Source organism: Hylobates moloch, unplaced genomic scaffold (assembly GCF_009828535.3).
Source record: "Hylobates moloch isolate HMO894 unplaced genomic scaffold, HMol_V3 SCAFFOLD_7, whole genome shotgun sequence".
Lineage (NCBI taxonomy): Eukaryota > Metazoa > Chordata > Mammalia > Primates > Hylobatidae > Hylobates > Hylobates moloch.
In genome coordinates this window covers 99,284,300-99,297,756 of record NW_026652282.1, presented here as the reverse complement: position 1 = coordinate 99,297,756, position 13,457 = coordinate 99,284,300, and the positions used below count along the sequence as shown (strand labels likewise).

General features: G+C 37.5%; 1 protein-coding gene across 2 annotated transcripts in view; it reads left to right on the top strand.

Annotated features, from left to right (window-relative positions):
- Positions 1–13,457, top strand: part of KLHL13 (kelch like family member 13) — a 234,818-nt gene that overhangs the window by 83,304 nt on the left and 138,057 nt on the right. The window contains exon 2 of one of the 2 annotated variants that reach the window (XM_058441793.1): positions 12,394–12,467. The exons of the other annotated variant lie outside the window; for it this stretch is intronic. Coding sequence (XP_058297776.1) covers positions 12,418–12,467 — 50 coding nt within the window. The 5' untranslated portion in view covers positions 12,394–12,417. The remainder of the gene's footprint in view (positions 1–12,393; positions 12,468–13,457) is intronic. 2 annotated transcript variants of the gene reach the window in all.

The window sequence follows — 13,457 nt, the reverse complement described above, 5'->3', positions numbered from 1 at the left end:
CCATGTGTTCTCATTGTTCAATTCCCACCTATGAGTGAGAATATGTGGTGTTTGGTTTTTTGTCCTTGCGATAGTTTACTGAGAATGATGATTTCCAGTTTCATCCATGTCCCTACAAAGGACATGAACTCATCATTTTTTATGGCTGCATAGTATTCCATGGTGTATATGTGCCACATTTTCTTAATCCAGTCTATCGTTGTTGGACATTTAGGTTGGTTCCAAGTCTTTGCTATTGTGAATAGTGCCGCAGTAAACATACGTGTGCATGTGTCTTTATAGCAGCATGATTTGTAGTCCTTTGGGTATATACCCAGTAATGGGATGGCTGGGTCAAATGGTATTTCTAGTTCTAGATCCCTGAGGAACTGCCACACTGAGTCTTGAATTTGTTGAATGCTCTTGAACTACTCTTCTTTTTTAGCTTTTATCTCACAATTCTCATAGTTTCCCTCCTACCGTTCTGTTTTCCTTACTAGTTTGTCTTCTTCCATTTCTTTGGGATTCCACCTTCTCATGGTGAATATATTTGTTTTCTGCTTTTTATTTATTTATAATTTTTGTGGGCACATAGTAGGTGTATATATTTATGGTATATATGAGCTGTTTAGATACAGACATGTAATGGGAAATAAACACATCATGGAGAATGGGGTGTCCATCCCCTCAAGCATTTATCCTTTGAGTTACAAGGAATCTAATTATACTCTTTAAGTTATTTTAAAATGTACACCTAAGTTGTTATTAACTATAGTTGCTCCTGTTGTGCTATCAAATAATAGATCTTATTTATTCTATCTAACTGTAGTTTTGTACTCATTAACCATCCCCACTTCTCCCTACCCAACTACCCTTCCCAGCCTCTGGTAGCCATCATTCTACCATCTGTCTCCATGAGTTCAATCATTTTAATTTTTAGCTCCCACAAGTAAGTGAGAACATGCAAAGTTTGTCTTTCTGTGCCTGGCTTATTTCACTTAACACAATGTCCTCCAGTTCTATCCATGTTATTGCAATTGACAAGATCACATTCTTTTTGTAGTTAAATAGTACTCCATTGTGTATATGTGCTACATCTTCTTTATCCATTCATCTGTTGATGGACACTTAGGTTGCTTCAAAATCTTGGCTATTGAATAGTGCTGCAATAAACATGGGATTGCAGATACCTCTTTGATACATAGATTTTCTTTCTTTGGGGTTTGTAATTAGCAGTGGGATTGCTGGATCATATGGTAGCTCTATTTTTAGTTTGTTGAGGAACTGCCAAACTGTTCTCCATAGTAGTGGTACTAATTTACATTCCACCAACAGTGGACAAGGGTTTCCTTTTATCCACATCCTCGCCAGCATTAGTTATTGCCTGTCTTTTGGATAAAAGCCATTTTAACTGAGATGAGATGACATCTCAGTGTAGTTTTATTTTTATTTTTAGTTTTTGGAGACAGAGTCTCACTCTGCTGCCCAAGCTGCAGTGCAGTGGCTCAATCTCAGCTCACTGCAATCTCTGCCACCCGGGTTCAAGCAATTCTCTTGTCAGCTTCCTGAGTAGCTGAGATTACAGGCATGCGCCACCACGCCCATCTACTTTTTTTTGTGTGTATTTTTAGTAGACATGGGTTTTCATTATGTTGGCCAGCTGGCCTCAAACTCCTCGCCTCAAGTGATCCACCAGCCTCAGCCTCCCAAAGTGCTGGGATTACAGGCGTGAACCATCATGCCTGGCCCTCAGTGTAGTTTTGATTTGCATTTCTCTAATGATCAATGATATCAGCCACCTTTTTATTGGCCTGTTTGCCATATGTATGTCTTCTTTTTAGAAATGTCTATTCAGATAGTTTGCCCATTTCTTTTTCTTTTTTTTCCTTTTTTTTTTTTTTTTTGATGGAATCTTGCTCTGTCACCCAGGCTGGAGTGCAGTGGCACGATCTTGGTTCACTGCAAGCTCCACCTCCTAGGTTCACACCATTCTCCTGCCTCAGCCTCCCGAGTAGCTGGGACTACAGGCGCCCACCACCACGCCTGGCTAATTTTTTTGTATTTTTAGTGTAGACAGGGTTTCACTGTGTTAGCCAGGATGGTCTCGATCTCCTGACCTTGTGATCTGCCTGCCTCGGCCTCTCAAAGTGCTGGGATTACAGGCGTGAGCCACCACACCCAGCCTATTTTGCCCATTTCTTAATTGGATTATTAGAACTTTTTCTATAGAGTTGCTGAGCTCCTTACATATTTTGGTTATTAATCACTTGTCAGATGGATGGTTTGCATGTGGGAAAAAATAGATGCAAATTATCCCTCTATCATTGTCTCTTCATTTTGTTGATTGTTTTCTTTGCTTTGCAGAAACTTTTTAACTTGACGTGATCCCATTTTTCCATTTTTGCTTTGGTTGTCTGTGCTTGTCAGGTATTGCTCAAGAAATCTTTGCCTAGACCAATATTCTGGAGTCTTTCCCCAGTGTTTTCTTTTAGAAGTTTTATAGTTTGAGGTCTTAGATTTATGTCTTTAATCCATTTTGATTTGATGTTTGTTTATGGTGAGAGATAGGGGTCTAGTTTCATTCTTCTGCATATGGATACCCAGTTTTCTCAGCATGATTTATTGAAGAGACTGTCCTTTCCCTAATGCATATTCTTGGCACCTTTGTAAAAAATGAGTTCATTGTAGATGTATGGATTTATTTCTGGGTTCTCTATTCTGTTCCATTGGTCAATGTGTCTTTTCTTATTCCAGGACCATGCTGTTTTGGTTATTGTAGCTCTAGAGTATAATTTGAGGTGAGGTAATGTGATTCTTCTGATTTTCCTTTTTTTTTTTTCCTCAGAGTAACTTTGGCAATTCTGGTCTTTTGTGGTTCTTATTAATTTTAGGATTATTATTTCTATTTCTGTGAAGAGTGTCATTGGTATTTTGATAGGGATTACATTGAATCTGTAAACAGCATTGGGTAGTATGGAAATTTTAGCAATATTGATTCCTCCAATCCATGAAGATGAAATATGTTTCCATTTTGTTGTGTCCGCTTCAATTTTTCATCAGTGTTTTATAGTTTTCATTGTAGAGGTCTTTAACATCTTTGGTTAATTCTTAGGTATTTTCCTTTATGTGTGGCTATTATAAGTGGGATTACTTTCTTGGTTTCTTTTTCAGATTGTTCACTTTTGACATATAGAAATGCTACTGATTTTTTATGTTGATTTTGTATCGCAGCTTTACTGAATTTATCAGTTCTAATAGTTTTTGGGTGGAGCCTTTAGGTTTCTCCAAATATAAGATCATGTTATCTACAGTCAAGGATAATTTGATTTCTTCCTTTCCATTTTGTAAGCCTTTATTTCTTTCTCTTGTCTGGTTGCTCTATCTAGGACTTCCTGTACTATGTTGAGTAACAATGGTGAAAGTGGGCATCCATATTTTGTTCCAGATCTTAGAAGAAAGGCTTTCAGTTTTTCCCCATTCAATATGATACTAGCTGTGGGTCTGACATAAACAGCCTTTATTGTGGTGAGGTGTATTCCTTTTATACCCAGGTTTTTGAGGGTTTTCTTTTTATCATGAAGCAATATTGAATTTTATCAAATACTTTTTCATTATCAATTGAAATGATCATAAGGTTTTTGTCCTTCCTTCTGTTGATATTATATACCACATTGATTGATTTATGTATGTTGAACCATCCTTGCATCCCTGGGGCAAAACCCATTTGATCTTGACGAATGGTCTTTTTAATGTGTTGTTGAATTCAGTTTGCTAATATTTTGTGGAGGATTTTTGCATCAATGTTCATCAGATATATTGGCCTATAGTTTTCTTTCTGTGATGTGTCTTTGTTTGGTTTTGGTATCAGGACAATACTGGCCTGGTAGAATGAGTTTTGCAGTATTCATTCCTCTCCATTATTTGGAATAGTTTGAGTAGGATTGGCATTATTTCTTCTGGAAAGGTTTGGTGAAATTCATCAGTGAAGCCATCTGATCCTGTACTTTCCTGTGCTGGAGACACTTCATTACCGTTTCAATCTCATTACTTGTTATTGGTCTGTTCAGGTTTTGGATTTTTTCATGGGTCAATGTCACTAGGTTGTATATGTCTAGAAATTTATTAATTTATTCTCGATTTTCCAATTTATTGTCATGTACTTGCTCATAGTAGCCAGTAATGATCCTTTGAATTTCTGCAGTATCAGTTGTAATGTCTCCTTTTTCTTTGATTTTATTTATTTGGGTCTTTTCTTCATTTTTCTGTCTGGCTCAGGGTTTGTCAATTTTGTTTCTCTTTTCAAAAAACCAACTTTTCATTTCGTTGATCTTTTGTAATTTTTTTTTTATTTCAATGTCATCTATTTCTGCTCTGATCTTTATGATTTCTTTTCTTCTACTAAGTTTGGGTTTGGTTTGCTTTTTTTCTATTTCTCTAAGATGCACTGTTAGGTTGTTTATTAGAATTTTATGTCTTTTTGATGTAGGCATTTGTAACTATAAACTCTCCTTTTAGTACTGCTTTCACTGTATCTTATAGGTTTTGTATGTTTTGTTTACATTATCATTTGTTTCAAGAATTTTTTGGATTTCCTTCTTAATTTCTTTTTATGAAATCTGCCATGAGAGAACACCTTCTTAATTTCTTCATTGACCCACTGATCATTCAGGAGCATATATTTTAATTTTCATGTGTTTGTACAGTTTCCAAAATTTCTCTTGTTATTGATTTCTAGTTATATTCTATTGTGGTCAGAGAAGATGCTTGATGTAACTTCAATTTTTTTGAATGTTTTAATACTTGTTTTGTGGCCCAACATATGGCCTGTCCTTGAAAGTGATCCATATGCTGAGGAGAAGAATGTGTAATCTGTGCTGGTGGATGAAATGTTCTGTAAATTTCTATTAGTTCCATTTGTTCTATAGTGCAGATTAAGTCCAATGTTTCTTAGTTGATTTTTCAGTCTGGGTGATGTGTCCAATGCTGAAAATGGGTTATTGAAGTCTCCAGCTATGATTGTACTGGGGTCTATTGCTGTCTTTAGGTCTAATAATATTTACTTTATATGCCTAAGTGCTCCAGTGTCAGGTGCATATATGATTACAATTTTATATCCTGTTGCCAACTTGACCCCTTTATCAGTATAAAATGCCATTTTGTCTCTTTATAGTTTTTGTCTTGAAATATGTTTTGTGATATAAATATAGCTATCCTTGCTCTTTTTTTGGTTTCCATTTGCATGGAGTATCTTTTTCCATTCCCTTATTTTCTAACTAAGTATGTCTCTACAGGTTATGTGTACTTTTTGTAGGCAACAGATCTTTGGGTCTTGTTTTTGAAAACCATTCAGCCAATCTGTGTCTTTTGATTGTAGGATTTAGTCGCGTAGATTCAATGTTGTAAGGACTTACTCCAGCCATTTTGTTATTTATTTTCTGGTTGTTTTATGGTCTTCTCTTCTTCCTTTCCTTCCCTCCTGTCTTCCTTTAGTGAAAATAATTTTCTCTGGTCGTATATGTTAATTTTTTATATATCATTTATGTTTTTTGATATGAGGTTACCATGAGACTTTCAAATAATATCTTATAACTCAGTATTTAAACTGTCGACAGCTTAATACTGAATGTGTAAATAATCAAACAAAAAAGCAAGAGAAAACCAGAGAAAACCAATAAAACTCTACACTTTAACTTCTTCCCCTAGCTTTTTAACTTTTTGTTGTCTCTTTCTTTTCTTTTTGAGACAGGGTCTCACTCTGTCATCCAGGCTGGAGTGCAGTGGTGTGATCTCAGCTCACTGTAGCCTCGAGACCTCCTGGCCTCAAGTTATCCACCCACCTCAACCTCCCTAGTAGCTGGGACTATAGGCATGCACCACCATGCCTGGCTAGTTTTTGTATTTTTTGTAGAGACAGAGTTTTGCCATGTTTCCCAGACTGGTCTTGAACTCCTGGGTGCAAGTGATCCACCCACCTTGGTCCCCCAAAATATTGGGACTACAGGCATGAGTCATTGTGCCTGGCCTGATGTTTCTATTTATATCTTGTCATACTGTTTATGCTGTGAAAAGTTGTAATTATATTTCACCGTGTTATAATATTCTGTGGTTTTCAGTGTGCTTATCATTACCAGTAGGTTTTGTACCTTCTGAAGATTTTGTCTTGCTCAATAATATCCTTTTCTTTCAGATTGAGGAACTCCCTTTAGCATTTCTTCTAGGACAGATCTGGTGTTGATGAAATTCCTCAGCTTTTGTTTGTCAAGGAAGGTCTTTATTTCTCCTTCATGTTTGAAAGATATTTTTGCCAGATATACTACTCTAGGGTAAAAGTTTTTTTTTTCCTTCAACACTTTAAATATGTCATGTCACTCTCTCCTAGCCTATAAGGTTTCCACTGAAAAGCCTGCTGACAGATGTATTGGAGCTCCATTGTATGTTATTTGTTTCTTTTCTCTTGCTGCTTTAGGATCCTTTCTTTGTCCTTGACCTTTGGAAGTTTGATAATTAAATGCTTTGAGGTAGTCTTCTTTGAGCTAAATCTACTTGATGTTCTGTAACCTTCTTATACTTGAATATTGATATCTTTCTCTAGGTTTGGGAAGTTCCCTGTTATTATCCCTTTGAATAAACTTTCTATCCTCATTTCTCTATCTACCACTTCTTTAATGCCAATAACTCCTAGATTTGCCCTTTTGAGACTATTTTCTAAATATTGTAAGTATACTTTCTTTTTTCTTTTGTCTCTCTATTTTCAAATAACCTATATTCAAGCTCACTAATTCTTATGTTTTATTGTTCTACTGTTGAGAGACTCTGACTCATTCTTCAGTATGTCATTTGTATTTTTCAGCTCTCGTCTGATAGGATTCTGAATTCTTTCTCTGTGTTATCTTTAATTTCACTGAGGTTCATCAAAACAGCTATTTTGAATTCTCCATCTGAAATGTGACATATCCCTGTCTCTCTAAGACTGGTCTCTGGTGCCTCATTTAGTTTGTTTGGTGAGGTCATATTTCCTGGGTGGTCTCAATGTTTGTAGATTTTCATTGGGGTCTGGGCATTGAACAGTTACGTATTTATTTTAATCTTTGCAGTGTGGACTTGTTTTTAGTCATCCTTCCTGGGAAGGCTTTCCAGGTATTTAAAGGGACATGGGTGTTGTGATGTAAGTAAGTCTTTGGTCACTGTGGCTATATTTTCATTAGTGGACATCCCAAGCCTCGTCACGCTGTGGCTCTTGCAAACTCTTGGAGATACCTTTTTTGCTAAGATCCAGAAGAATTCTATGGATTACCAGGCAGAGACTCTTGTTCTCTTCCCCTAATTTCTCCTAAACAAATGGAGTCTCTCTCTCTCTCTCTTTCCTGAGTTGTTTAGAGCTGAGGGAGAGGTGACACCAGCACCTCTGTGGCAACCACCACTGGGACTGCACTGGGTCCCACCTGATGCTAGCACAGCCCTGGGTCTTGCCCAAGGCTCATGGTAACCACTTCCTGGCTACTGCTTATGTTCATTCAAGGCCCAAGTGCTCTACAATCAGCATGTGGTGAATCCAGCCAGGCTTGTGTCCTTCCCTTCAGCATGGTGAGTTCTCCCTGGCCCTGGGTGTGTCCAGAGATCCTGTCTGGGAGTTAAAGCCTAGAGTCGGAAACCTTAGGAATCTACCTGGTGCTCTAGTCTACTGTTACTGAGCTGGCACTCAAGTTGCAAGACAAAGTCCTTCCTACTTTCCCCCCTCCTTTCCTGAAGCAGAGGAGCCACTCCTTTTGGCCACCCTTACCCCAGGGCTGTAATGAGTACTATCTAGCTACCAGTGATGTTCACTCAAGGCCCAAGTGCTCCTCAGTCAGCTTGTGAATGCTGCCTGTCCTGAGTCTTTCTCTTCAGGGCAGTGGGCTCCCCTCTGGCCAGGACAGGTCCAGAAATACCGTCCAGGAGTCAAGGCCTGGAATTGGGGACTGTAGGAGACTGCTTGGTCCTTTACCCCACTGTGGTCTCTCCACATAGCTAACACATCTAGGAATGTTCTGGGTCACACGTGAAGCCAGCATGGCTCTGAGTCTCACCCAAAACCCACAGTGAGTATTGCCTCACTACCACTGCTTATTTTTCAGGGCCCAAGGGCCCTTTAATCAGCAGATGATGAATCCTGCTTAGGACTGGGTCCTTCCCTTCAAGGCAGCAGGTTTCCTTTTTGCTCAGGGTGTCTGTAGAAATGTCATCTGAGAACTAGGGCCTGGAATGGGGGCTTCAGAACTATGCCTGCTGCCCTAGCCTACTGTAGGTAAGCTAGTATGCAAGTTGCAAGACAAAATCATCTTTTTCCCTTCTGTCCTCAAGTGGAAGGAAGGAGTCTCTCCCGTAGCTGTGAACTGTGCTGCCTGGGGTTATGGGAGGGCTGATGCAAGCACTCCCTTGAGTGCACCAGCTTGTGTCTCACTGGGTCATGTGCACCCCACATCCACTGGCTTTGAGCCCAGCATAACACCAGGACTTGCCTGGGAATTGCAGTCCTAGTGGCCTGGACTGCCTTCTCAATTTATTTAGAATGCCAGAGCGCTTTAGCCCATGCTGGCAGGGCTTGATGGAACTCAGGTTCTAATCATTGGGATAAGCAATTTATCTCTTCCTAGGCCTGGTCTAAATGCTCCCTCCATGGTCGTTGGCTGAGTTTTCCCCCTTGTTGCTCTGCTCTGACAGGGTAGCACTGAGTTCCCATGGAAAGTCCCACCATTACTGCAATCTCTCTCCTCTGGTGCACAGATTCTCCCTCTGCACAGTGTGGCCACTGCCAGGGGATGGAGGGGTGGTGGTGTAGGCGATTAAGGGCTGTATATCCTACGATCTTCAGGGCCTCTTTCCTTAATATGATGTTAAAACAAGGTATTGTGATCATTCACCTGATTTTTGGTTGTTATGAAAATTCTTTTTTGTGTAAATAGTTGTTCAATTTCATCTTCCTACAGGAGAGATGATCACTTGAGGCTTCTATTCAGCCATCTTGCTCTGCCTGCCTTCACTTGAGTAACATTTCCCAATCTCATCATTTCACTTGTTACTTAATTGGCTAAATATTCCTACATTGACACTTCTAGTTCCAATCTAAATCTAGATGTAATCTTTTCAATTTTCTGTTAGACACTGTTTGATGTGTCCTGTGATACATAAATGTGTGTACATCAAACAATTGTTCTCCTTTTTTCAATATTTTTCCTTATTCTCTACATGCTACCTCACTTGATATCTTCATCCTCATCCCAGTTATTTAAACAGATTTTGTGATTTTGTTTGTGATCTCCTTATCCCTGTAATATCTATTCATGTTCTTTTAGTCGATCAGTCCTAGTTCACTCTGGCTATCCTCATAGACCTTGTCTGGGCTCTTAGTTCTTGACTGTAGAAGAACTTTCTTAACTGATCTCTAGATATCTAGTCTGTCTCTCTTCCATCCCCATATTGGAGCCGTGCTAATTTTCAAATATGTATTTGTCTATATATATGATCTGGCTAAAAATTTTAGTTAAAGTTAAATCCCACATAAACTTGATCACATGTGTTTACTTCTCCCATTCCTAACTTCATGAAAACGAGAGTAAGGTAATGGAAAAACCCAATAAGACAAAGAGAACAGGAGTAGAAGCATTGATAGATGTAAGGTTCAAACTAACTTTTACTTATTGCAATGGAAGTTTCAACTTGAATATCTCCTTCTACGTGAACTTCTGAGAGAAACCAACTAATTCTTCCCATAGAGCTCCTAATATTTTAAGACTTGGAGTTACCTGGTCTGTGGAAGGCAGGAATGTGTCATGAGATTGGATACATGAGTTATTTGTTGAAAATCTTTATGATAAGTGGCTGCAGTTCCATGTTGTATCACCTACTCCCTGCTCCTCAGGAGACCAAAGAGTTTATTTTCTGGAGAATCTGAATGAGAATGTCCCAGACTTAGAAATCCAGGCACAGTAGGAGGATTGGTTGAAATAAGAAGACTGTGTTATTCTGTTTTGTGCTGCTATAACAGAGTACATTATAATTTATATATAACAGATTAATTTACAATGAGCAGAAATTTATTTCTCACAGTTCTGGAAGCTAGAACATTCAAGATAAAGAGGCTGGCATCTGACAAGGGCCTTCTTGCTGTGTCATTCCATGGCAGAAGTTGGAAGGGCAAAAAGAGACAGAGGGAGAGAGAGAACACACAAGAGAAGGATGAACTTGAACTTGTCCTTTTATAAGGAACGCACTCCCATGATAATGGCATTAATCCTTCATGAGGGTGGTGCCCCCATGGCCAAACACCTCCTGTTAGGCCCCACCTCCCAACACTGTGGCACTGAGGTCAAGTTTCCAACACATGCTTTTTTGGGGGCACATTCAAACCATAGCAGAGATTAAGAGAAAATTTGCATACCTAATTTCAGGACCTGTATGTTTCATCCTAGATGCAATTAGTGAAACAGGGCCTGAGTTATTTCGTTTTACATTATCAGATTTCTAGTAGTAATCTAGATATAGATTTTTCCCTTTTCAACATCTTCTAAATGTATAGTCTAAACATAATTTAAAAATTTTAACATCTCAAATTCTCTCATCACTTTAACATGTTTTAGAAAAGGTAAATCAAAGGTCAGTTCATGTGAGATTCTGTAAAATATTAATTTCATTTAGCCTACTCAGTTTCTTTACTTGTAATAACAGAATTGTAAGCAGAAAAATGATTGTACAAATAAACATAAATGATGTCATTTGATTTATTTCCTTTTTAGAATTATGAAAACCCAATAAATAGAGTTTTTTTTCCTCTTCTATTTCTTTTCCTTAAATTCAGGAGCTGGAAGAGGGCTGACGACAATGAAGAATCCCTCCTCCTGCTTGCTTAATTATTTTAGATCTTCACATAACTTTTTTTTTCTTTTTCTTTTCTTTTATTATTATTTTTTGAGACAGGGTCTCACTCTACCACCCAGGCTGGAGTGCAGTTCTGTGATCTTGGCTCACTGCAACCTCTGCCTCTTGGGCTCAAGAGATCTTTTCACCTCAGCCCTCTGAGTAGCTGGGACTACAGGCGCGTACCACCATGCCCAGCTAATTTTTGTATTTTTATAGAGATGGGGAGTTGTCATATTGTCCAGGCTGGTCTCAAACTCCTGGACTGAAGCAATCTGCTTGCCTTGGCCTCACAAAGTGCTGGGATTATAGGCATGAGCCACTACACCCAGCCAACATAACTTTATGAATAAACTAAATTGTGTATTATGCGTTTTTATTTTCCCAATGTAATAAATTGATTTTATTAACAAGAGATATTTGAGTAAAATATACATTTTGCTTCCCAATATATCTGAAATGAATAGAATAAATACATAAAATATATTCTACCTTCCCAGTGCTATACATCGGCATTACTAAAATGTAGATATTTTAGATATAGTTGAGTTTACCAAAACTCACCTACTCTTTTCCTACAAAAATAATCACCAAAACAAAAATTTAGCGCAGGCCAAGAAAATATTTCTATCCCCTATTTTATGTCTTCCGAATTTCAAAGTACTATACCTTTCTAGCTTATATTTTTTGCAACCAATTCTAAAATTGTGTTCCCTGTTTATAGACTTCTCAGACCCCAAGTCCCCGAGGTAACATGGGAATCAGTGTGTCTCTATGTGTGTGTATCTATGTGGCATGTATTTGCCTCAACTCCCCTCTTCTAACTTCTCTTGTCTAACCCAACTTCACACAGACTCCTTAGGTCTTCTGATCCTCAGTTTATTCCAATTTCCTGTATAAATAGTCCTTCTTGTCTGCAGGTGGTATGTTCCAAGACCCCCAGTGGATGCCTGAAACCGTGGAGAGTACCAAACCCTATATATCCTATGTTTTTTTTTGATAACTGAGACCGCTACTAAGTGGCTATGAGGCAAGTGGCATATATAGCATGGATACGCTGCACAAAAGGATGATTTACATCCCAGGTGAGGTGCAGCAGGATAGTGTGAAATTTTATCCTGCCACTCAAAATGGTGTGCAATTTAAAAACATGTGAATTGTTTATTTTGAGAATGCTCTGTTTAATATTTTTTGAACTGCAGAAGGCCAAACCATGGATAAGGGAGGACTACTCCACTTGGTTGCTTTTCCATGGATAATCGTTAGTTACTGATTTCACATGAAATTTAGTCAATATTATTTAGTGATTCACTATTAAATTTCATAGATATTTTTACTTTCAGTTTTTAAAATAAGATTCAATTTCTTAATTTTCTTAAGATGTAATATGGACATTAAGTACAGGGGCATACATTTTTCCTTTAATTCAACCATGAAAAGTATAAAAATATTATTAAAAAAATTTGAAAATTCTGGTATTAATCTTCATAGTAAATATTGGCTTCTTTTCCTCCTGAACAGGTCATTATCCAACTTTTAGAGGTGATGGATCATCTGCATAGAGGGGAATTGGTTGCTGCAGTACTTCGTAACCGGTATATTTATGGAAATAGTTTAACTTATATAATGTCTTTCCTATTTATATACCTAACATAGCAGGCATTCAATAAATATGTGTTGAATACTTGGTATAAAGTAAGTATTTACTGTATGAATGAATTAGAGAATGACTAAGTGACAAAGAAATTGAATAAAGAGGATGTTAGTGACAATGTGTCGTGAGGTAATGAAAAAATAGAGAATATATTTAGAAAATATAATTGGTATAAATTATGAGCACCTGGAATACAATCAGTGGAGATATTTATTTGAATTGTTAGTTTTAAAGGCATATCTGAATAAATACAGGTATCCATAGCTTAAGAACAGATGTGCCAACAACACATTTTTAAAAATAGGATTGTCCTGTGATTGTGTATATTTATATTATTTAAAAATCCAGTTAAAACCTTTTCAGGGAGTTACTATGAGATATTTAAAGCTTCTTCTGACAAATTAGGATTTTAAATTTATTATTTAAAGAAAAATAGCCTTGTTTTGCAGGTGTGACAGAGTCTGTCTTATTCCCAGTAGCTTGATTGTACAGTTTGGGTGAAACATTTGGAATAGTATGTTTGAGTTGTCTGTATCCTGGCTCTGATGCTTACTAGTGGTATAGCCTTGGGCAAGTTTCGTGTTCATTCTATACCTCAATTTCCTCACCTATGAAATGGTGTTAATAATAGTACCTACATTGCAGGGTTGTTGTGAAGATTAAATAAGTGTAAAAGGTGGGGGATGTATGAAAGTATCTGTCTGTGTGTGTATGTGTGGAGAGAGAAAAAAATAGCGGGCGTGAGTGAGTGAGCTGGGCAGATAGTAAGCAGTATATATAAGCTAGTATGAGGGAACTTTTAAAAGTTCATGGAAAAAATGGAAATAAAAGATAAAAATAAAAAACAACTGCTTCTTAATATAAGCTCCACCCAAATCAAGATGCTTTTTTTTTTTTTTTTTTTTTTTTTTTTTTATACTTTAGGTTTTAG